Below are 22,366 nucleotides of genomic sequence, written 5' to 3'. Positions count from 1 at the left end.
ACACGCTCCTCAGTCCTCCCCACTTTTCACCCCCCCCAGGTTGGACCCACAACAGAAGTTCCCGCTAGAACCAATCAGTTCAGTCACCAGTGATCCAGCAATGGCTAAGCAATGTTACCACAGCAGCCATGCTTTCTCTATCTGACTTCAGTCCTCCATATCACAAGGCACAGCTTGCCACCACCTGACATTCTGCTGCGCTGGGCTGGAGCCTGCATGGCTTCTGCACAGTTTGGGGACTGCACACAAGTTTCTGGCCGGCCTCAGCACAGGAAGGGAAGCAGCAAGGTGAAAGTACAGTACTTTGTAGTCTGGTAAAGAGAAGAGAGACACAGACAGCATGACATGAAGATCCTGACAGGAAGGAAGAAGTGATAAATAATCGCTTTAAGCTGCTGAACGTTGCTCTTGTGCGTGCATGGAAATGATGCTGAATATATTCAACCTTCTTTTCCCTGATAAATATGCAGATGTGTGCTACTGAATTGGCACAGATGTAGCGATACGAACAGAGCCAAGCAGACTGTAGGTCCTGCAAATTATTCTTAAAGTGTTAGTATAGCATTTAAAGGGAGCCTTAAAGAGGAACTCCAGTGAAAATAATGTAATAAAAAAAGTGCTTCATTTTTACAATAATTATGTATAAATGATTTAGTCAGTGTTTGCTCATTGTAAAATCTTTAGTCTCCCTGATTTACATTCTGACATTTATTACATGGTGACATTTTTACTGTGGGCAGGTTATGTAGCTGCTGCTAGCTGTTTTGGCTGTTGGAAACAGCTGTAAACAGCTATTTCCTGTCTGTGAACCTTGTTACATTGTAGCAAACTGTCAAAAGTACCGCGTCCTCAGAGCTTCTTGTGGGAGGGGTTTTACCACAATATCAGTCATACAGCGCCCCCTGATGGTCTGTTTATAAAAAGCAAGAGATTTATCATGTAAAAGGGGGTATCAGCTACTGATTGGGATAAAGTTAAATTCTTGGTTGGAGTTTCTCTTTAAGTGACATGTGACATGATGAGAGATAGACATGTGTACATACAGTGCCAAGCACAGAAATAACTAGGCTGTGATGTTTTTCTTCTTTCTCTGCCTGAAAGAGTTAATATTCATCCATGCAATTGACAGTTTTTCTCCAGTGGCAACCCAGTCGGACTACTGTTAAGGAATTAAAGTGAACCTTTACGCTTGCGCCTGCGCATGACGCGCTTGACAGCGGGGGTGGTGAAGAAGAGGAAGCGTTGCCGGGGCTGACTTTAGTTGGCGGAAAATGAAGCTAAGCGGGGGACCGGAGGACACTGGAGGAGCTGCGAGGGCACAGGACGGCTGCAGGGTGCTTGAGGAAACCCCAGGTAAGTGAATTTTTTTTTACCAATGGGTTTTAGGTTCACTTTAAAGCCATACAATACTTTGCTCTAGAAAGCCCAGTCCTCTGCCAAGTGAGGATAGATAAAAAAGGCCGATAGTTCATATATTTGCGCACTCAGAGACACAGACTGTTACATTCAGCTGAGACAAAACAATAAGGGCTGGTGCACACCAGAGCGGTTCTGGAGCGTTTTTTAAAACGCTTGCAAGGGGAAAATCACTTGGCTAATGAAAGTGAATGGGATGGTGCACACCACAGCGGCTCGTTTTTTAAACCAATGCAAACTCGGGGGCTGCAGCATTTTTTAGATTTCTGAGGCAATTCTGCCTCAATGTTAAAGTATAGGAAAGTGGAAAACCGCTCTAAAAACGCTACATCAGAGCGGTTTCCCAGGCGTTTTTGTTACAGAAGCTGTTCAGTAACAGTTTTACTGTAACAATATTTGAAATGTGCTACACAAAAACGCTCCAAAAAACGCATTAGAAAACATGCCTAGAATCACTCTGAAATCTGCTTCAGAAACCTCTAGCGTTTTGCAGATCTGCTAGAGGTTTTTGGTGGGCCTAAATCTGTTTTTTTACTGTCACTAAGTGAATCTACAGTCCCACCCAGTTACCCTCTTCTGGCCAGCCGACTGGTGAGTCGACAGCCGCGCGTCCTTGATCACGCTCCTGTTGCCGGGAGCGTTCTGCGCATGTGCAGTACAAATAAATCTCTTCTGCACATGCGCAGAATGCTCCCGGCAACAGGACCAGGGTCATGCATCCAACAGACAGAGGGTTGCTGCAGGGGACTGGAGGATCGCTTTGTGGCGGTGAAGGCACAAGGCGGCTTCAGGGGGCTGGTAGAAGCTCTGGGTAAGTTAAGCCTTTTTTCAATTTAGTTTCACTTTAAGACTTTAAATTGAGCATAACGATATGAGACTCCAGGAAAGATCTCTTTATCATTACTACTGCATAAGTCATGTTATGTTCACTTGAGATCTGCTTTAAGCTAGGCATACATTAGCCAGTAAAGCATTTAAAGGGGAACTTCTGCCTAAACAAACATACTATCATTAAGTTACATTAGTTATGTTAATTAAAATAGATAGGTAATATAATCTCTTACCCGCCCTGTTTTAAAAGAACAGCCAAATGTTTGTGATTTCATGGGAACAGCCATCTTTGTCATGGGGGCAGCCATCTTTTTCATGGGGGCACCCATCTTTTTCATGGGGGCAGCCATCTTTTTGGCTGAAAGGAGGTGACAGCGCATGGGACACAGTTCCAACTGTCCTGTATCCTGATCACCCCTCCCAGCTGCGCATGCTAGGCTTCAAAACTCAAATTAAAAAAAAAAAATTGCACCAAAACAGCAGAACGAGAACAACAACATCAGAAATCCCATCATGCTTTGCACAGCATCGGGGGGGGGGGGGGGGGGAAATGCCCGGGCAGTTTTCTTCTGTGCAGCTAAAAATGAGGCTTGGGTAAGAAATACAAAGTTCTGATGCTGTGAAACTGTTAAAGAGACCCTGTAACAAAAAACAGGGGGAAGCCTCAGGGTCCCAATGAGGCTTCCCCCTCCCCTGTAGCTGCTTGCAGTCCAGCGCCGGCTCCCCCGAAGTCTCCTGCAATCCTCCCTCGACAAGCCTGACAAGCGCTGATAAGCACTGATTTATTTACCTTTCCTGGCTCCAGCGGGGGGTGCTGTTGCGGCTCTCCGCACGGAGATAGGCGGAGGCTTCCCCCACCCGAGGTGAGTACCCCCCAGGGGAGGTTTTCTTTGTTACAGGTTTTCTGTAAAGAAACACCAAGCCTTTTCAGTGCTGCTGAGAAGATTTTTAGTCTGGAGGTTCACACAACCAATATATTTGCCTGATATTGGTAGTTTGCCTGCTCTATAACCTTGCACCATTACATATTGCACAAAATGTGCTTTCTTCCATCACCGCTAACTTTGTACTGCCCGATGTAGTACAAAGCCATGACAGTGTTGCTTATGTACTGCTGCAACCGTGCCCTCCAAATGTCTAATCCAATAAACAAACATTGGTTTCAATTTACTAAAGCTGGCCACTAACGGTCCAATTTCTAGCGAAAAATCGTTCGAGCGATCAGAAATTCTGATCGGATTGGTTGTAAATAATCTCCATTGGTGGACACAATCGATTATGAACGAGTGAAAAAAAATGTCGCCCGAATGAATTTTCGTCGAACGAAAATTTAGATTTTCTTGGTGGTCGTGATAGATAGGAAGCAATGATTGGTTAGTTGATGGTGTAGTGAACGATTTTTCGTCCGATCAGAATTACTGATCGCTCGAACGATTTTTCACTAGAAATTGGACCGTTAGTGAACCTGTACTGAGTAAAAATATTTAAAATAAACACATAAGGTAACTTCAAATGAACATTACATAGTTACCTTGCCATCAGTTCCTCTCAGAAGCTCACCATTTTCTTCTGACAATAATCCTTTCCAGTTCTGACAATATTTTGTCAGATCTGAAATATATCAGTTGCCGTCAGTAAAATATCAGTTGCTGTCAGTTATAGCTGAGAGGAAAACTGATGTACCAGGTAATGTTTATGTTTCCCTATGGCTCAAGTGGGCAATGTTACAGTTTAACTGTGTGCTGACCAGAAAGCTGTTACTGGGTAATGGCCATTTTCAAAATGGAGGACGGAAAATTCCCTTGATCACAGTGAACAAACAGGACGCAGGAGAGAAGAAAGACACTGAGGAGTAGACTACGTGGAAGGTAAGTATGACTTGTGTATGCTTATTTTGACTTTTAATTTTCAGTTCAGGTTTTCTTTAAAGAGGAACTCCAGTGAAAATAATGTAGTAAAAAAAGTGCTTCATTTTTTACAATAATGATGTATAAATGATTTAGTCAGTGTTTGCTCATTGTAAAATCTTTCCTCTCCCAGATTCACATTCTGACATTTATTACATGGTGACATTTTTACTGTGGGCAGGTTATTTAGCTGTTTCTAGCTGCTCTGTCTGTTAGACAGCTAATAACAGCTATTTCCTGTCTCTGAACATTGTTACATTGTGGCAGTTTGCCAGCAGTACCGCGGTATTCAGAGCCTCTTGTGGGAGGGGTTTCAGCACAAAATCAGTCACACAGCGCCCCCTGATGGTCTGTTTGTGAAAATCATTGTCTTTCTCATGTAAAATGGGGTATCAGCTACTGATTGGGAAAAAGTTCAATTCTTGGTTGGAGTTTCTCTTTAAGCATTACCACATTTGGGAATGCAGAAAACAGTTAAATTTACCAGTTTGAAAAATGCTAATTCACTAAAGCTGTTACTGCATTGGAAGTAAAAATTACCTGTTGGTAATTATATAGGTAGAAAAAAATAACACCTTTTAATGGCTAACTAATAGAGTTAAATGATGCAAGCTTTCTGGGATCTAGTCCCCTTCTTCAGGCATATTTCCAAATGTTAGCTGAAGTAAAACACTGATGCAGATAAATGGTAAACACGAAGATGACAGTTGTGCTGTTTACTGTGTATCCGTTAGGTGTCAGGTGATCAGCAGGCTGGAGCTGTTGGTAACTAGCAATCAACATGCGGTAAAATTGACAAACAAGAGCAGAAAGTCATTAGGAAGAACCACCTGGTCCTGCTACTCACTCCATTTGATCCGATGTACTGAAGGACATCAGAAAGAAAAAAACACAAGCCCAGGAGAAGGAGACATTCAAAGAGGCTTTTCTGTATCCCTTTAGATGTGCAGATCTGTATTAATACACAGAAGAGGGCCCTCTAGTGGCATGCATGCACATCTAAAGTGATGCAAGAAGCTTTTTGTAAGCTGTCACACAGGAATGGTTCAGGCAGACCATATGAGAAGAATTACAGCTAACTGCAGAAACCTACTCCACAGCTAGTAAGACTTCTACATTACAAAACTGGTCTTAGGGCCGGTTCACACTGGGCGCTTGCCTGTCGCGTCCCTCCATCGCGATTCAGCTGCAAAATCTCGCAATTTCAGCACGATTTGCACTTCAATAGAACGAGAATCACAGCACAATCGCACCAAAGTCGCTGCATGCATCGCGTTTGCGATTGATCGAAATCGCAAATGCCACAGTGTGAATGTATCCATAAGGATACATTAGTAGCAGCGCTTTGCTGATCGCAGGCGATCAAGAAAGCGCTGAAAAAAAGCGCCAAGTGTGAACCAGCCCGCAGGGAAGTGAAGCAACATTTTTCGGTATATTACCGAGTCAGGGTTGCCACCTCATCACTTTAAATACAGACACATCTAAGGTATACAGGTTCTGGGGCTACTCACACATAATCAGTGCTTAAACTGCATCTAACTAGCCTCAAGGCATGTATAATACATATGTGTCTGTATTTAAAGGGATAAGGTGGCAACCCTGCTACCACATGTAAGATATTGTACAGAATTTGGTGAAAAAAACTAAAGTAGTGAATGCAAAATCATTTTTTTTTACCAAACAGCCCTTTGTGAATTGAATCCTTTGTCCAGTGTGCACCCAGCATCACTCCTTTGTAAAGTGCCCTTCAGTCTTGCATAGGTTTTGCTGCATAAAATGAATACAAGCTAGATTTAAATAACCTCTCCTTCAGAAAATCCCTCCTTATCACTGATTGAAAGCAACAGACTCCTGATGCTGTTCATCGATTTTATCTCGGCAGTTGCTCTGCGAGGATGGTGTCCAGGCTTCCTGATCTACAGATACACAGTGAAGGGAAAATTTGCAAATCTCTGAATGAAAACCCATAAATCAAATATGAAACAGCCGACACGTGAAGTGTGAAAGTCAAACGAAAGACTACCAGGAGTATAAAATAAAAATCATGATATTATGTAAAAACGTGCAATTGCTGAAAATAATGGATATGTATGGAACCCTCCCATCCTTACCAGCCTCCTCTCTTTATTGAGAATTGGTAAAAAAAAAAAAAGCCAAGGCATTGGTTATGTGGCAACTTAATATATCTGAAGTGAAAATAAACCTAAATAGGATTTCCTAGAATTCCAGTTTTATTTTGTGTTTAAAAGCTAGAAATGGTACATTTAATGTTTTTTATTGTCTCAGGTGGGTGAATGAGTGACACAGTCTTTTAAAGTGAACCTAAAGTCACCCCCAAAAAATGAGATGAACTCACCTGGGGCTTCCCTCAGCCCCCTGCAGACGATCGGTGCCCTCGCAGCCCCGCTCTGACGCTCCAGGACCCGTCGGCGAACACTTCCGGTTTGGCCGTCACCGGCCGACAGGCATGGGAACGCGAGTGATTGTTCCCATGCCTGTCGGCCGGTGATGTCGAAACCGGAAGTGCTCGTCGGCGGGTTCCGGGACATCGGAGTGGAGCTGCGAGGGCACCGATCGTCTGCAGGGGGCTGAGGGAAGCCCCAGGTGAGTTCATCTCATTTTTTGGGGGTGACTTTAGGTTCACTTTAAAGCGGGATTGTCACCATAAACATCAAATTTCAACAGCAACTGCTCTGAGTGTATTAAGTGATAAAGATGCTAATCCTGCATTCAAAACTTGCAAAACTTGTTCTGCTGTTATGGTTTTGAGTTATCACATACCTTAGGAGCACTGGCCCTTTAATAGCCATTGCCATTCAGTTGCATGCTGGGGGTTCTTTTTATCTATAATATATTCCTCCTCTTTCCTTTATTTCCCTGCCTAGCTGAAAAATGATCCTCTGCTCACTTGTGTTTACAAGCAAGGCTGAGGTGACTCAGCGATTGGCGGAGAAAAGAAAAAAAAATTAAGGGAAGAAATGACATCAGTATTTAGCCTCAAACTGTGGGCAAAATACACGGTTCCCACCAGGAACAGAATTCTCTTCATTTACTATATAAAATTCACTTTATAAAAGATATAGTGGAGCACCTCCTCTGCTTCTCATGTGATGTGCCACGGCCAGATCCGGCAGCACTCCAGATCAAACTTCAATGTATAGCAGGAAGCCGGCACCATCTGATGGTGCCGGCTTCCTGCTATACATACTATATAAAATTCACTGAAATCAAAATGTGCACAGCACAATTCTGTATTTTCCTCGAGTCCCATTCATGAATTCAGGTCCACTTTAATACCCCACAGTTCCCATCCTGAACTATTGACCTACTTTATCAACTAAAGGCTAAAGGTGACCACACACCATTTCACCTATTCAATAATTACTATCCAGAAAAATCGAGAACTTTTCTTTGTATATGATCAAGAAATGCGAGGGGGCCCAGAAGCAGCAGGGGGTCCCGTGGGGGGAGAAGCTTCTTTTCCCTGTCCTGAGACACTGACAACTAAGGGCAGGGAGAGAAAAAGCTTTCTGTTGTCTGAACAATTGTTCTAATGACTGCCTCTGCTCAGCCACTGATAAGGAATCATACACAGTTTTGTAGACAAAGATCTGTAGACAGTCCCTATTCAGTGTGCTGCAGGGTCTTGTGTACAACCCCCAGCCCCGAACCTCTCTACTCCTCCCGAAGTGCTCTGTACTGCAGTGATGCTGGAGAAGTCTGCAGAGCCAGTTCTGCTCCATCAGAGATGGACAGAGTGAATGTAATAAGCTGAGGCTTGGAGCACACTCGTCTGTCGGTTTCTGTATGCATTTTGGGGGAGGTGGCCTCATCCAAACATTCGCAGGGGGGCCCAGTGATTTCTAGTTACGCCCAAGATTGTATGGTGTGTGATGGATTGTCAATTACTTGATGAACAGTTCCAATCATTTTTTTCTCAGCTTTCAATTATTTTATTCATGATTGGGGAAAAATTGAACATAGGTGTGTGGTACATTGGTCAGATTTTTGAATTGTTACAACCAGTCAGAAATATTGATTGCTATTCTTGAATTGAACTTTTGAAATTGATATTTAAAAAAATTGTACAGTGTGTGGCCACCTAAAGTGTCAATTAGATACCTAAGTTATTAACTCTTTTACAGTGAGAAAAAAGTAACACTGCCTAGTTCTAATCTAATTATAAATGGGACTGTACATACATGTTCATCTTATTTTGTCACACGTCAGTTCAGGTACCCTTTTAAATGTTAAAGAAAACCTGTAACTCAAAAAAATTCCCCTGGGGGGTACTCACCTTGGCTGGGGGAAGCCTCCGGATCCTATCGAGGCTTCCCCCGTCCTCTTTTGTCCCACGCCGGTCTCGCTGTGCCCCTCCGAACAGCCAGGATGTAAGGGATGTATATATTTACCTACCCGGCTCCAGCACAGACGCAGTATCGGCTCTCAGCTCGGAAATAGGCGGTAATAGCCGATCGCTGTTGGTCCGCTCTACTGCGTAGGCGCAAGTTTCCGGTGCCTGCATAGTAGAGCAGACCCGACAGAGATCGGCTACTTCCATCTATCTCCGTGCTGAGAGCAGCAACAGCGCCACCCGCTGGAGCCAGGGAGGGTAAATATATCAGTAGAGCCAGGATTGCGGGACGCTTCGGGGAGCCAGCGCTGGATTGCCTGCAGCTACAGGGGAGGGGGAAGCCCCATTGGGACCCTAAGGCTTCCCCCTCCCAAGGTGAGTACCTCCTAGGGGTTTTTTTTGTTTTGTTACAGAGTCTTTTTAAAGATCTAGGTTTTACATTTTGACTATCTATGATATTTGTTGATTGACAGCAATATTGTTATGTTTATTCAGCTTCTATACGGACACAACTTCAACTACCGAGCCTTTCATCTTTCCCTGCACAGAGAATTGTTTTTCTCAGGCACACAGGAGTTTTATTACCTCATATTAGTTATTAGTGAGTGTTACCTTAAAGTAAACCAGAGATCATTAAATACAAAGAATTAATGCTTACCTGGGGCTTCCTCCAGCCCCTTAAACACGTACGAGTCCCCCGCCGTCTTCCCATGGTCTGTCGTTCAGCCATGATCAGCCCAGGTAATTGCTTCAGTCGCTTCATTCTGGGTCTTCTGTGCATGAGCAGAAGATCCTGACTGGCCCCAAATGAGCCAGTTACCGGGCTGACTGCCGCAGAATGGCAGACCGTGGGAGGATGGCTTGGGATTCACACGTGGCTGGAGGAAGCCCCGGGTAAGTACTGATTCTTTGTATTTAATTATCTCTGGTACACTTTAAGGAGCCCATACATCTAACAATTTTGGCGGCCGATTGACCAATAGACAGATCTGTCCTTCTTATCGATTCTGATTGGAGAGAGATCTTTTGGCTGCCATAAAGTACTCGCTGATTCCTGTCCAATTTCAGCGTGAAATCCTTTGGCAATGTCGGGCAAAAACTGGTCAAATTGCCGATCGAGCACGCTTTTGGTTTTCATCTGATTCAATAATAATTATCAAAATGGACAGTCGATCGGCCACTAAATCTATAGATGTATAGTCACCTTAAGGCCCCATTCACACTAGCGCGTTTTGTCACGATTTTGGCAAAACGCTCAAACGCTAGCGCTTTTTAAAAGCGCTAGCGTAATGAAACCCTATGGGCCCGTTCTTACTTGGGCAATTTGCGCTAATCGCCGCAAATCGCCCAAAAACAGGCAAAAACGCGAAATGCAAACGTGTCGCCTGCACCATTTTCAGGTGATTTCCCGGCTATTGCGTTTCAGTGCTATAGAAGCGTTAAATGCAATCGCGGCAAAATCGCTGCAGCGTTCAACGATTTTTCCACGTGAAACCGCGGAAAAATCACTCCTGCAAAACGCCGGAAAAAATCTCTGGCGTTTTGCATTTCTAAGTGTGAATGGGGCCTTACAGTTCTACATCCATTCTGCAGAGATGCAGAGAAACTGGAAATATACTGCCCTGTTGTAGAAACACAGCCTAATTCTTAGGAGGATTAGCACTTTACATGCACATGTTTAAAGTGACACTGAAGCGGAAAAAAAATATATAAGATATAATGAATTGGTCGTAGAGTACGGATAATTACTAAAACATTAGTAGCAAAGAAAAATATTCTCATATTTTTATTTTCAGTTATATAGGTTTTGTTTATAACATTGCATCATTCTCTAATATTTGCAGTTTACACACTACTCAACATTCTAAATGATTTCACAGAGCAGGCTAATGAACTTTTGAACTTTCCTCTGCAGAAAAAAGAAAACATTGACAGACAGTTGAGCTAATAAGCTTCAGAAGACAGAGCTCTCTGGGACTTTGAAAGTTGGAGAGATCAGTGGCTCTTTTGCATAGATAACAATCAGAATCAGAATCTTTATTTTTTGCCAAACATGACAGGGTCATGCCTGGAATTGGGTTTGGCACATACAGAGCTCAGCAATTCCAAAGACAAAAACGACAATAGTGCAATATACAGGAGATATACACGGTAAAGCGTTGACAAGATAATACACGAGCATGTAGCAAGAAAGTAAGTTCAGATCGCGATATCAGACTATGAGAACTGTGCAGATAAGTGCAGCTGAAGCCGTTACAGTTCCAGGCAGACAGGATGTCTGTGACAGGGCCAGACTGTGAACCTAAAAAGGAGGTGGTGGAGGCGGAACATGAGATGAGTTCAGGAGGTTGACGGCGGAGGGAAAAAAACTGTTCCGGTGCCTCGAAGTCCTGGTGGGGATGACCCGGAATCTCCGCCCTGAACGTAGGCGGCTGGAGTAGCCCTGGCTGGGATGGAAGGAGTCGTTGGCTATCTTCAGCGCTCTAGTGCGCAGTCTTGTGTTGTAAAGTAGATCAAGTGAAGGGAGGGGTTTCCCGATGATTCTCTCTGCTGATCTAATGACCCTCTGGAGTTTGTGCCTATCGCTGGCAGAGGAACCAGCGTACCAGACCAGGATTGAAGAGCAGAGGATAGACTCAGTGGTGGCAGAGTAGAATCTTGTGAGAACCTGATGGGGCATGCCGAACTTTTTCAGCTGGCGGAGGAAGAAGAGTCTTTTCTGGTCCTTCGCCAGGGTGGAGCTGGTGTTAGTCCTTCATCTAAGGTCATTTGAGATGGTGGTGCCCAGGAGGCGAACACTGGTTACTCTCGCCACTTCAGTGCCATCAATCTGGATTGGTAGTGGTAAGGGGGCAGGCTTCCTGAAATCGATAATCATCTTCACGGTTTTTGCTGTGTTCAGGACCAGCCTATTCTCCCTGCACCAGTGACAGATTCTGTCTACCTGCTGACGATAAGCCCTATCATCGTTATTGGTGACAAGTCCAACGATATTGGTGTCGTCTGCAAATTTGATGACTTTGACCGAGTCTGCTGTGGATCTGCAATTGTTCGTGTAGAGGGAGAACAGCATCAGAGATAGGACGCAGCCTTGTGGAGCCCCCATATTAGTGGTCCGTGGTTGAGAGGAGATATCACCCAGTTTGACAGATTGTGATCTGTTGGATAGGAAGTCTGTGATCCAAAGGCATAGGGTGGAGTGGACCCCGAGTGCTGCTAGACCCTCATGAAGTGTGCGTGGGCAGTTTGTATTGAAGGCCGAACTGAAGTCCAGGAGGAGTATTCTGGCATACGAGTCTGGCCTATCCAGGTGGTCACTGATGAGCTCCAGGCAGATATTGATGGCATCATCGGTGGACCTGTTTGCCCTGTACGCAAACAGGAAAGGGTCAAGAAGTTGTTTGTCATTGTGGAGGACTTCAGGAAGGACAGGAAAAGTAAAGAAACTGGAGTTTCTTTACTTTTCCTGTACTGGAAACAATATTAGACTCATATCTCTGCTTCTAATGTTTTATTTCTTAGCTGTACTACACATACAAATCATTATAATATAAGTTTATTTTCACTTCAGATTCCCTTTAACTCATCATGTTACATGACTTGCCAGGGTCTTTTTAAGTTAGAGATTGGTATACAAATACTAAAGTGTTACTAAAGTCCCCCCCCCACCCCCTCCCAAAAACAAAAAAATGAGTTTAACAACTTGTGGACCACATTGTTAAACCCCCCTAAAGACCAGGCCATTTTTCTTAAATTGGGCCACTGCAGCTTGGGCTCGCTGCAGGGCCACACAACACAGCACACAAGTGAATCAACCCCCCCCCCCTTTTCTCCCCACCAACGGAGCTCTGTGTTGGTAGGGTCTGATCGCTCCCCCAGTGTTTATTTTTTTTATATTTATGTTCTTTTGTAAAAAAAAAAAAAAAATCGACTATTGTTTTTTTCTTAAATCCCTCCCTCCCCCAGCCACCCAATCACGGCGATCGACTGTCATAGGCTTCAGCCTATGAGAGCTGATCGCTCTTCTGTGTCCCAGGGGGACAGCTGTGTCACACGCGATCTCCTGCTAGCCCCATTGAAAGCCGTTCACGCCAATCGGCGTGGAGCGGTCCTGGGGCTGCCGCCGCGTTCACGCCAATCAGCGTGGAGCGGTCGGCAAGTAGTTAATTTACCTAGGGCTCCTGGAGTCATCCTGTGCCCGCACCGTCCTTCAGAGACCCTCCAACGAGCAGCAGCGGCCGGTCGCAGCCAAGCTACTGCACATGCGTGGTCCCAGGCTGCCCACACCCTGATCACGCTCCCATTGCAAGGGAATACTTACATAAGCCAACATTACACAAGTGCTGAAATCGCCTCTAAGGTGAACAAGCCCTAAATCATGTTGCTGTAGTATTAGTTTAGCACTGCTCAACCTGCTGCCCTGTTAATGAAAGGACCTGACTGAATATTCCTCCCCTTCAGCTGAGATCATGTGACATGTGGCTCAGCTCTGTAGTCACATGATTGCTATTAGGGGATTGCTGGGGCTCCAGCATAAATTCACTGTGAAAAAGTATTTGTATTTCCAAAGCTGTCTGACCATATTTCCACCAGGGCTGTGGAGTCGGAGTTGGAGCAATTTTGGGTACCCGGAGTCGGAGTTGGAGATTTTATAAACTGAGGAGTTGGGTGTTTTTTGTACCAAATCCACAGCCCTGGTAAGTAATAGACTAGTCACTAAGGAGTAGGAGTCGAGAAGCCAAAGTCGGAGCCATTTTGGGTACCTGGAGTCAGAGTCGGTGGTTTCATAAACTGAGGAGTCGGATTCGGAGTTGGAGTCGGAAGATTTTTGTACAGACTCCACAGCCCTGCTTCCAACTGCCTTTTGCAGGGACAGTGCCTCTTTGGGAACCCTGTCCCTTTGTCCCTCTTTTAGGACATAATGTACAGATCTATGTACTGTAAATAGATGTATTTTTCTGCTGAAAAAGTGTTTAATTGGCTCTAAACTTTATTCTCATCCTTTAAATTGATATATTTCTTATTTCCAAATGTTAACATGAAGGGAAATGCACCAGGATAGAAAGGACCAGTGTGTTATGAATGATAAAATAACATATTTTTTTTATCAAATCTTTTTGGTATGATTGATTAGGGGTGTGCCGAAGGCATGGCTATGGGTGTGGCAGGGGCGTGGCTTGGAGGTATGTATTTCTTAAAATAAACAAACTAAATTAACCCTCTATACAGAGGTGTTGATTTTGCTCGCAGAGCTGTTGCTGTGTGGAAATAGGAGAGTCCCTTTTTATGCAGCGCTAACAAGGTTAGCTAAATATACATACTAGCGGACAAAGTGTTAATTAGTTACACACACTCTGCATTTCATCGGTATTTTTGCTAGCTAAGCATGTTAGTGAGTGCAGCTGCCATAGCACCTGTCGCTTATTATTGTCATTATTGATAAGACTCTGCCACAGTGCAATAGGGTGGGAAAGATTTATATGAGGCGCAGGCAATTTCCTTTTTAACATCTGTGGAGCTACAAATCTCAGGACTGAATATTTGCCAGCTGTCAGACAACAGGACATTACTCCAACAGTATTTCCTGTACAGTATAGATGTATGCCCTGTCCATGGTGCTGAAATGGTACTATACTCTGACTGATGCAGAAGGGCTTATTTATCAAGATAGAAGCAAATAAACAGAGAAACTCTGTACACAGGCTAAACGGCGGCCAATAACGACCGCCTATGCCAAGAATCGTGTGTGTACAGCAGCCCCCAAAACCCCCTGACCACTCAGCCAGCGATCCATCCTGGCGGACCTGAGGAAGCGGAGAACGGCCACGAAACGTGTTGTCAGAAAAAATATTTTGATCTTCCAATTAAGACATAGTGCCGTTTTGAATGCTACAGCAGAGTTAAGCCCAGAGCAACAATTATTTAAACTGTTTTAGCAGCTTAAAGGGGAACTAAAGAGAGAGGTATATGGAGGCTGTCATGTTTATTTCCTTTTAAGCAATACCAGTTGCCTGGCAGCCCTGCTGGTCTATTTCCCTGCAGTAGTATCTGAATAAAACCATAAACAAGCATGCAGCTAGTCTTGTCTGATCTGACTTTAAAGTCTGAGCCACTGAAACACCTGATCTGCTGCATGCTTGTTCAGGGGCTATGGCTAATAGTATTAGAGGCAGAGGATCAGCAGGGCTGACAGGCAACTGGTATTACTTAAAAGGAAATAAACATGACAGCCTCCATATCCCTCTCTCTTCAGTTCCCCTTTAATGTACCACAGGACTCTTATTTTGAGGTGAGATTTGAAGCCGGTTTGCATAACTGTTGTGAAGTGTATACCCGGAGTGTTCCTTTAAGATAATCCCCATACTGATATCAGCATATCCATTGCTATGATGCGGAGTCATAATTCAGCATAGCCGGTATGAGATGGTGCTGGTAAAGTGGTACAGGGCTGTAAAAAGAACACTGAGGTCACACTGAGACTAAAAAGGTACATTCTGAAATCCAAGAATAGACTAAATACAATAATAGAGGTGCTATTCTGGGCCTTATTAGCATGTGTTACATAACATACTCAGTGCTGGTGTGCCTTGCACAGTCTGAGAAGTCTTCTATTGCTACTGTGAGCCAGCAACTCCTGCTGAACCTGTACAGGGTCACCCGATCCAGGCGCTCTTAGCTGGATTAGGCTACGGTATCATGACTGGGGGTATAGCTGCTGCCTGACAGTCCTCACACTGAACACCTGCTCCCATCGCTGCTCTCCTCTCCTGAGACTATCAATGCTGCCAGTGTCTGCGTCCCTCCCTCACCCAGCCTCCTACTGTCTGCCCTTCTTACTCCATGCCAATAAACAGGAAAGCTCAGCCAAGCATAGCATACACACGTCAGATAAAAGTCTTTAGAAAACAAACGATCAATCTGCCCATGAATATTTTCAAAATAGTTTGCAAAATAACTAAGATAGCGACGAAAGGTATTTGTCTCTCAATCTTTTTCAAATCCATGCATGAATACTTTACCTTTGTGGTGTACCCCAGAGTGTCTGCCGCTGTGTCCCCATTCTTCTTCCTCATTGGTGCCTCACGTGGGTGTCGGCATATTGTATGAGGAGCGCATGTGTGACATCACATATCCGCCCCACGTGGGGCACCAATGAGGAAGAAGAATGCAGACACAGCGGTGGACACTCTGGGGAATGGCGTGTCTAGGGTAGAGTATTAATGCACAGGCACTGGGGGGAGGGGCATTTAACATTTCGGAGGACGTGGCCGGGGGTCTCCGTCATGTTTCGTTTGCGATTATTGCACGTACCGGACCGAGCATATCAGCCCAAGTATGTCCAGCATGTCCAATCGATACATGCGACCAATTTTGGCTGGTGGCATCGTCGATCGGCATGCTCTTGGCAGCACCGATTTTCATCCGATTTGATAATAACGATGGTAAGATAAGAATGGCCGATCAGCCTCCAAGTTGCGAGATGTATGGCCACCTTAAAGTGAACCTGAACTATTGCACAGGACAGAAGGAAAACAGAGAAATGCACCCTGTATGTATTTAGAGAGTTTAGTTTATCTAATTCCCCCTCATCTGTAACTTGATCTCTCAGCTGACTCAGCTCAGGAATCTCTTCTGCCTAGGCAGAAAAGCTAATTTGTAAATACAGGATGTTAAAGCAGGATGTAGACACACTGAAGATTTATTGCAGGATTTGTATCATCTGTAACAAAGACATGTTTTTCTTGAAAGTTTACTATGCTGTTGCTAATATTTTAGAGCAGAGAGGAAGTTCTGAGTTCCGGTCCGCTTTAAAGAGAAACCGTGATCAAGAATTCAACTTCATCCCAATCAGTAGATGATACCCCCTTTTACATGAGAAATCTATTCCTTTTCACAAACAGACCATCAGGGGGCTCTGTATGGCTGATATTGTGGTGAAGCCCCTCCCACAGTGAGACGTTAGGACCATGTTCCTGGAAGTTTCCTGTCTGTGAACCTCATTGCATTGTGGGAAATAACAGCTGTTTTACTGTTTAAAGTTGGGTCCAACTGCCAAAAAAGTAAGCAGCATATCCTGTCACTGACATCACCTGCCAGCAGTAAAAATGTCACCATGTGATAAATGTCAGAATGTAAATCAGGGAGAGGAAAGATTTTACAATGGGCAAACACTGATTAAATCATTTATACATAATTATTGTAAAAATGAAACACTTTTTTATTACATTATTTTCACTGGAGTTCCTCTTTAAGTCTGAAAATAACTTTAGTTGGTTGACACCTCTGGAAGCAGAAGGGTGCGCTACCGTGTGAGCACAAGTCTGCTGTGCTGCTCTGCATCACATAATAACAACAAACTGGCCCTGAACTGATCCGCTCTCCCCATCCCACTTGTGGCACCAGATGTTAGTTGTGCCAGTCTGCCATCTCTCTTTACTTTGTCAATATTTGGTAGGGGAGGAGCACCATTAATAGAATAAAAAGCTTTTCAATAAAACCGCTCTGGGCTGCTGAATCAGAGGATTAGAGCTGGTCCTGTGTGTATAAAAGGTGGCAAAAATATACAAATATAATATGGCCATGGCCAAATCTATTTCTCTGTTTTTTGTAAGATGGGACCTCTTAAAGGTACATTCCAGATACACCTAAAATATAACTGTACAAGTGAAAAATTAGTATTTGTCTGTTTGCGTTTCCCAAAATGCATCACACAGCGCAAACTGGACCTCCCGCCTGGGATGTCCAAATGCAGAAGATCTGCCCACAGCAGCCTATTGACCTCCTACACCATATATGTCTAACTCCGGCCCATGGGGGAAAGCCATCAAATTTGGCATCCAAGGGGTTTCCCTACTCTGCATTATGTTTGGCCCATTTTAGACCATCAACAGAGCTGGGACAAGGTCCTCCAGCACCCAAGGCTGAGACACCAAAGTGCGCCCCTCCATCCCTCCCACCTCAGCTGTCACACACTGATTGCTATTAGACTGAGAGTCGCCTCAGGGTCCCTTAACCACCCCCCAACACATTAATCTCTAGTCATCTGGCTTGCAGTCACTGCCATGTATACCCTTTTCTTATTTTTTCTCTGCTTTAAACACAATAGGGGGATGATAGCAGAGTGAGTTGTGCGCCCCCTCCTACACTGCGCCCTGAGGCTGAAGCCTCTCTCGCCTCTGCCTCGGCCCTGACCATCAGGGAAGTTATATTGAACTATAAGAACTGTAAAGGTGTAAAGGTGACGGAGGGGGGCCCACTAGACACCAGGGAACTATATAGGGATGGGGGGGGGGGGGCAACTAGACATCAGGAACTGTAAAGGGGAGAGAGGGCCATTAGACACCAGGGAACTGTATAGCAAAGGGGGGGGGGGGGGGAATAGACACACGGGAACTGTATAGGGGAGGTAAGGGGGCATTATAAGGGAGGGAGGTGGCCACTAGACATTTAGTTTGGCCCACGACTTGGTGTTTGGCTCACTTTGGATTGGAGTTTGACACCCCTGTCCTACACCCACTCCATAGCAGTTGTAAACAAAACAGACACAATTTCCTTTCTACAAAACAAAGCCAAGAGGTATATCAAGGGGCGGGGCTTCTAGTGATTGTCGGACCCAACTTGGCTAGTCCAGATCAAACTATACTGCTCTAGAGGCTTTCCAGGTATTCTTTGAGCCCACTGTTGCTGTCCAGGACTATCTTCCTCTTCAGGCCTCACTCCTGGCCATGTACGAGCGCATCCCAACTGGGCATGTGTGACTAAGAGCCACACATGCCCAGTAGAACGAAGTGCTTGTACACGGAAGAAAAATGCCATGCATGAGCAGCTTTGCTCTACTGGACTTGCACAGACTTTAGGTGTACATGCCCAGTTGGGATGCACTCGTAAGCAGCGGGAGTGCAGGCATGAGAAAACTCTTCAACAATTCATTTATGTTTAGAGCATACTTGTCAAACTCCGGCCCGTGGGCTAAATCGGGCCCTCAGAGTTATTAAATTTGGCCCCCCAAGTGGTTAATGCACTTTGCATTATGTTTGGCCCACTCTAGACCACCAGGGAAGCTATATTGGATGTGAAGCCATAGAACACCTGGGAATCCATATGGGGGAGCTAGGGGGAAGCACTAGACACAAGGGAACTGTATAGGGGAGGGAGGACCAATAGACACCAGGGAATTGTATAGGGGTTGTAGGGGAGCCATTAGACACCTGGGAACTGGAGGTGGCCACTAGACATTGGGGTTGGCCCACGACTATGTCAGCCCACTTTGTATTTGAGTTCGACACCCCTTTTTTTAGAGCAACCTATAGCTGGAACAATGGACCTCAGGACTATTCAGGAGCTTCCCACTTAGGGCCCGTTCAGACTGCACGCGTTTCCAGCCACGTTTTGGAAACGCGTGCAGGAGGCCGACACGCACCACATCAGACAGTGCATAGAGTGCACTGTCTGATGTTCACACTGCATGCGTTCCGGACCTGTGCGGTCCGGGAACGCATGCTGCACGCAGATTTTGTAAAAACGCGCGGCTGTCCCATTCACTTTTCAGTGATGGGATCAGCCACGCAATGCACACAAACGTGGATGGCGTGCGTTCGTACGCGTTGCGTTCCGCACGCGTTCCACACGCATGGCCATCCGCATTTGTGATCTGAACGTAAGTATCTTTTTTGACCCGTATTACTACAGCACAGACAGTGGCATAACTGGGGGCTTGTGGCACCAGTGCGAGTTTTACATGGGACCCCAAATACTCTATGGATATGGAGCCTCAAAACCTAATCACAGCAAGGAAACAGTTTGTTAAGGATTACTACTATTCACAGCACATATACAGTAGGTGTTCATTACTAGCATAACACCAATGCAAAGCTACAGTAATAAGATGGATTAAATAACAAGCGACACCCATGCTAACCTAGGAATAAAACACATATATAAGTAGATAAATACTACTTCTACTTACATAACAGATGTATTGTGCTATCCACGTAATGATTCCTGTGAATTTTATAAAGGAAAAGCAGAAAATCTTATTCTAGGCAGTGGCCATATTGCCAAGCTAATGCTGACATCATATCCTCCCTGACTCTTGTTTCCCCCCCTCCCTTCTCTTGCTCATTGTGTATTCATTAGCTGCCCTCCTCCCAGAGTCTTCAGACACTCCCACTGAGGTGTATACTAAGAACTGCACTTTTTTATTTACACATCCAATCACTGAGTCACCTCAGCCTTGCTTGTAAACACAAGTAATAGGAGGGTGTTTCTGATAAGCAGCAAGGCAGGGAAATAAATGGAAGAGGAGAAATATATGTCGCTGTATTACCACTGTTTTTAATGGTTCAATAAAGAGCTTTTTCTACGTTTGGAAGTGCCAGCCTCCAACATCTTTTCTACACGTTTTGGATCTTTGGGTGTGAGGATCCTTTGAGGCTTGGGCACCCACATCCCTTTTGATGAGTGCTACTCTTTTTATCATTATTTCTACAAGTTGATCGCACCTGAGAGGATGAGCACCGTTGGGGACCATGGATCTGGAGGATTACCAGACACTTTCTCTTACACTGAGGAACACACAGCAAGTGTCCTGGCAAAGGCTGGTGATGCGATGGCCTTTCTACAAACGCCTGATGTTAAACCACTGAAACGTGATCTGGAGATCACTAAAAAGAAATGGGTTGAATTGGATATGCATGCTAGGACTCTTGCAGAGTACTGCCGGACAAGGAGAATACCTAGGGCAGTACGTTCTCAAGTTTCGCCTATGCTGTTTGGGGGTGACCCGGAGTTCTGTTCAACTTTTGAGAGCATATGGAATAAAGCTGCCTTCGATACGATGATACTCACGATCGAAAGGATATATCGGGAGCTACCAATCCTTGAACAGAGGAGTCTCGCTATCATTACCCAATTAACTGCCTTGCTATCGGCAGAAGAGATGCAATCATTTGTGGATCAGTTGTCTGCTAAGATTGCAGCGCACACCAAGACCATTGAGGAAACAAAGCGTTCGAAATTCCATCGGGATGTACAGGACTATACTGAGGGATACGTGTATTCGTGGCAGAAAATGGTGCCTGCTAATGCCCGTAGGAGGCCGAATAAACCGAATAAACCTAGAGGAAGATTACCACGTCCTCGTGCTCCTCAGGCAGGTGATCCTGGATCCTCTGCCTCTGATTTTTTGTCCTCGAGGGAGACCTCGCCTGCACTAAGAGGAGCAGTAGGCGGGGTGGGCGCAGGGCCAGGAGCAAACGCACGAAAAGATCCAGTAAAGAGCCAGATGGAGTTACGCAAGAGACCCTGATTGAGACACCACAATTAGTAGTTAATATCTCCAGTCATACATTAACACCGACTGAAGAGAGAGTACTTAACTATGGACTCAACTTCTGCCCTACTAATTTACCCAACTTTTTTGAGTTAGACCAGGAACTGTTTCGTTTCTTTAGGACGATTAAACTCAAGTATTTTTTTGGAACTGCACCTCACTTTGATCGTCCCCATGAGGAAATTGACGATACTGTATTCTCACTCAGGGATTTAGGACGGAGGAATAAGAGTTCATTTTCTCCTTCAGGCAATGTAGTGATTGATAACTTCTGTACACGTGTCATGGAGGACATGGGGAAGTTAGAGGCTGAACAGCGCATGAAAAGGGTGCAATTTAATCTCACTAGGGATGAACGGCTGTCATTGGAGAACCTAAAGAAAAGAACTGAACTTACAATACGGCCCGCCGACAAAGGCGGTGCCGTGGTAGTGATGGATAGCAGTTATTATGATGAAGAAATTAGGGGCCAATTGGCTCAAGTTGAGGTTTATCGCAGAATAGATGAGGATCCTGTGGTCTTCTTACAAAAGAAAATTAAAAGCATTATTGAAAAAGCAAAAGCTGGAGGAATCATTGATGATGGTGTAGCGAAGTTTTTAATTCAGGATAATCCTACCACACCGAGGTTCTATACTCTTCCCAAGATCCACAAGGACCCGTGCCGTCCACCGGGGAGACCCATTGTGGCCGGCACGGGTTCCATTTTTGTTCCCATTGCACAGTTTCTAGATAAGCTCTTGCAACCTCTGGTTATTACATTGGAGTCCTATGTTAGGGACACCAATGTGTTCCTGGAGAGGATTAGGGACTTAGATGTTGGAGGGGAGGATCTTTTGCTAGTGACACTTGATGTGGAGAGCCTCTACACCTCCATCCCACATGATGGAGGTGTGGAGGCCATTGATTGGTTCCTGCTGACACGTTCAGATCTGTCAAGGGAACAACGATTGTTTGCTGATGAGTTGCTTAATGTGGTACTGCGATATAACTATTTCTCTTTTCAGAATGAATTCTTCCTGCAGCTACAGGGCACGGCGATGGGGTCGAATGTGGCCCCGTCCTACGCTAATCTTTATATGGGTTTGTATGAAGAGGCGTTTGTCTATTCGAATCGTCTGTTTCAGAAACATGCCAGATGTTGGCTCAGATATATAGACGATATTTTTTGCGTGGGCGGGGCCACGTTCGACCCTAGATTTTTTCCTTGCTGACCTGTCCCGGTGCTGTAGTGAGATTAGGTTGACATGTCATGCCAGTTCAGAACGAGTGACTTTTTGGGATACCACCATTATTAGAGATGGATGTTCCCTTATTTCTGACCTCTATACTAAAAGTACAGATCGCAACTCATTGTTACACTACGACAGTTTTCATCCAGCCCATGTAAAGGAGGCCATCCCTAAGGGACAGTTCAATAGGTTAGATAGAATTGTCTCTATCCCTGAGCGTTTACAGGAACGTCATGGTGACATGATGTCGAAATTTAGACAGAGGGGGTATCCACAACAGATCTTGCAACAGGAA

General features: G+C 44.8%; 1 protein-coding gene across 45 annotated transcripts in view; it reads right to left on the bottom strand.

Annotated features, from left to right (window-relative positions):
* RIMS2 (regulating synaptic membrane exocytosis 2) overlaps positions 1-22,366 on the bottom strand; it is an 816,797-nt gene that overhangs the window by 775,780 nt on the left and 18,651 nt on the right. For 2 of the 45 annotated variants that reach the window (XM_068237793.1, XM_068237801.1), the window contains exon 1: positions 3,779-3,801. The exons of the other annotated variants lie outside the window; for them this stretch is intronic. In XM_068237793.1, coding sequence (XP_068093894.1) covers positions 3,779-3,786 — 8 coding nt within the window. In that variant the 5' untranslated portion in view covers positions 3,787-3,801. Of the gene's footprint in view, positions 1-3,778; positions 3,802-22,366 lie in introns of those variants that run through there. 45 annotated transcript variants of the gene reach the window in all.

The sequence above is a fragment of the Hyperolius riggenbachi genome, chromosome 5 (genome assembly GCF_040937935.1).
Source record: "Hyperolius riggenbachi isolate aHypRig1 chromosome 5, aHypRig1.pri, whole genome shotgun sequence".
NCBI lineage: Eukaryota > Metazoa > Chordata > Amphibia > Anura > Hyperoliidae > Hyperolius > Hyperolius riggenbachi.
The sequence above is the reverse complement of the archived record's forward strand: the minus strand, read 5'-3'. Positions and strand labels throughout refer to the sequence as shown.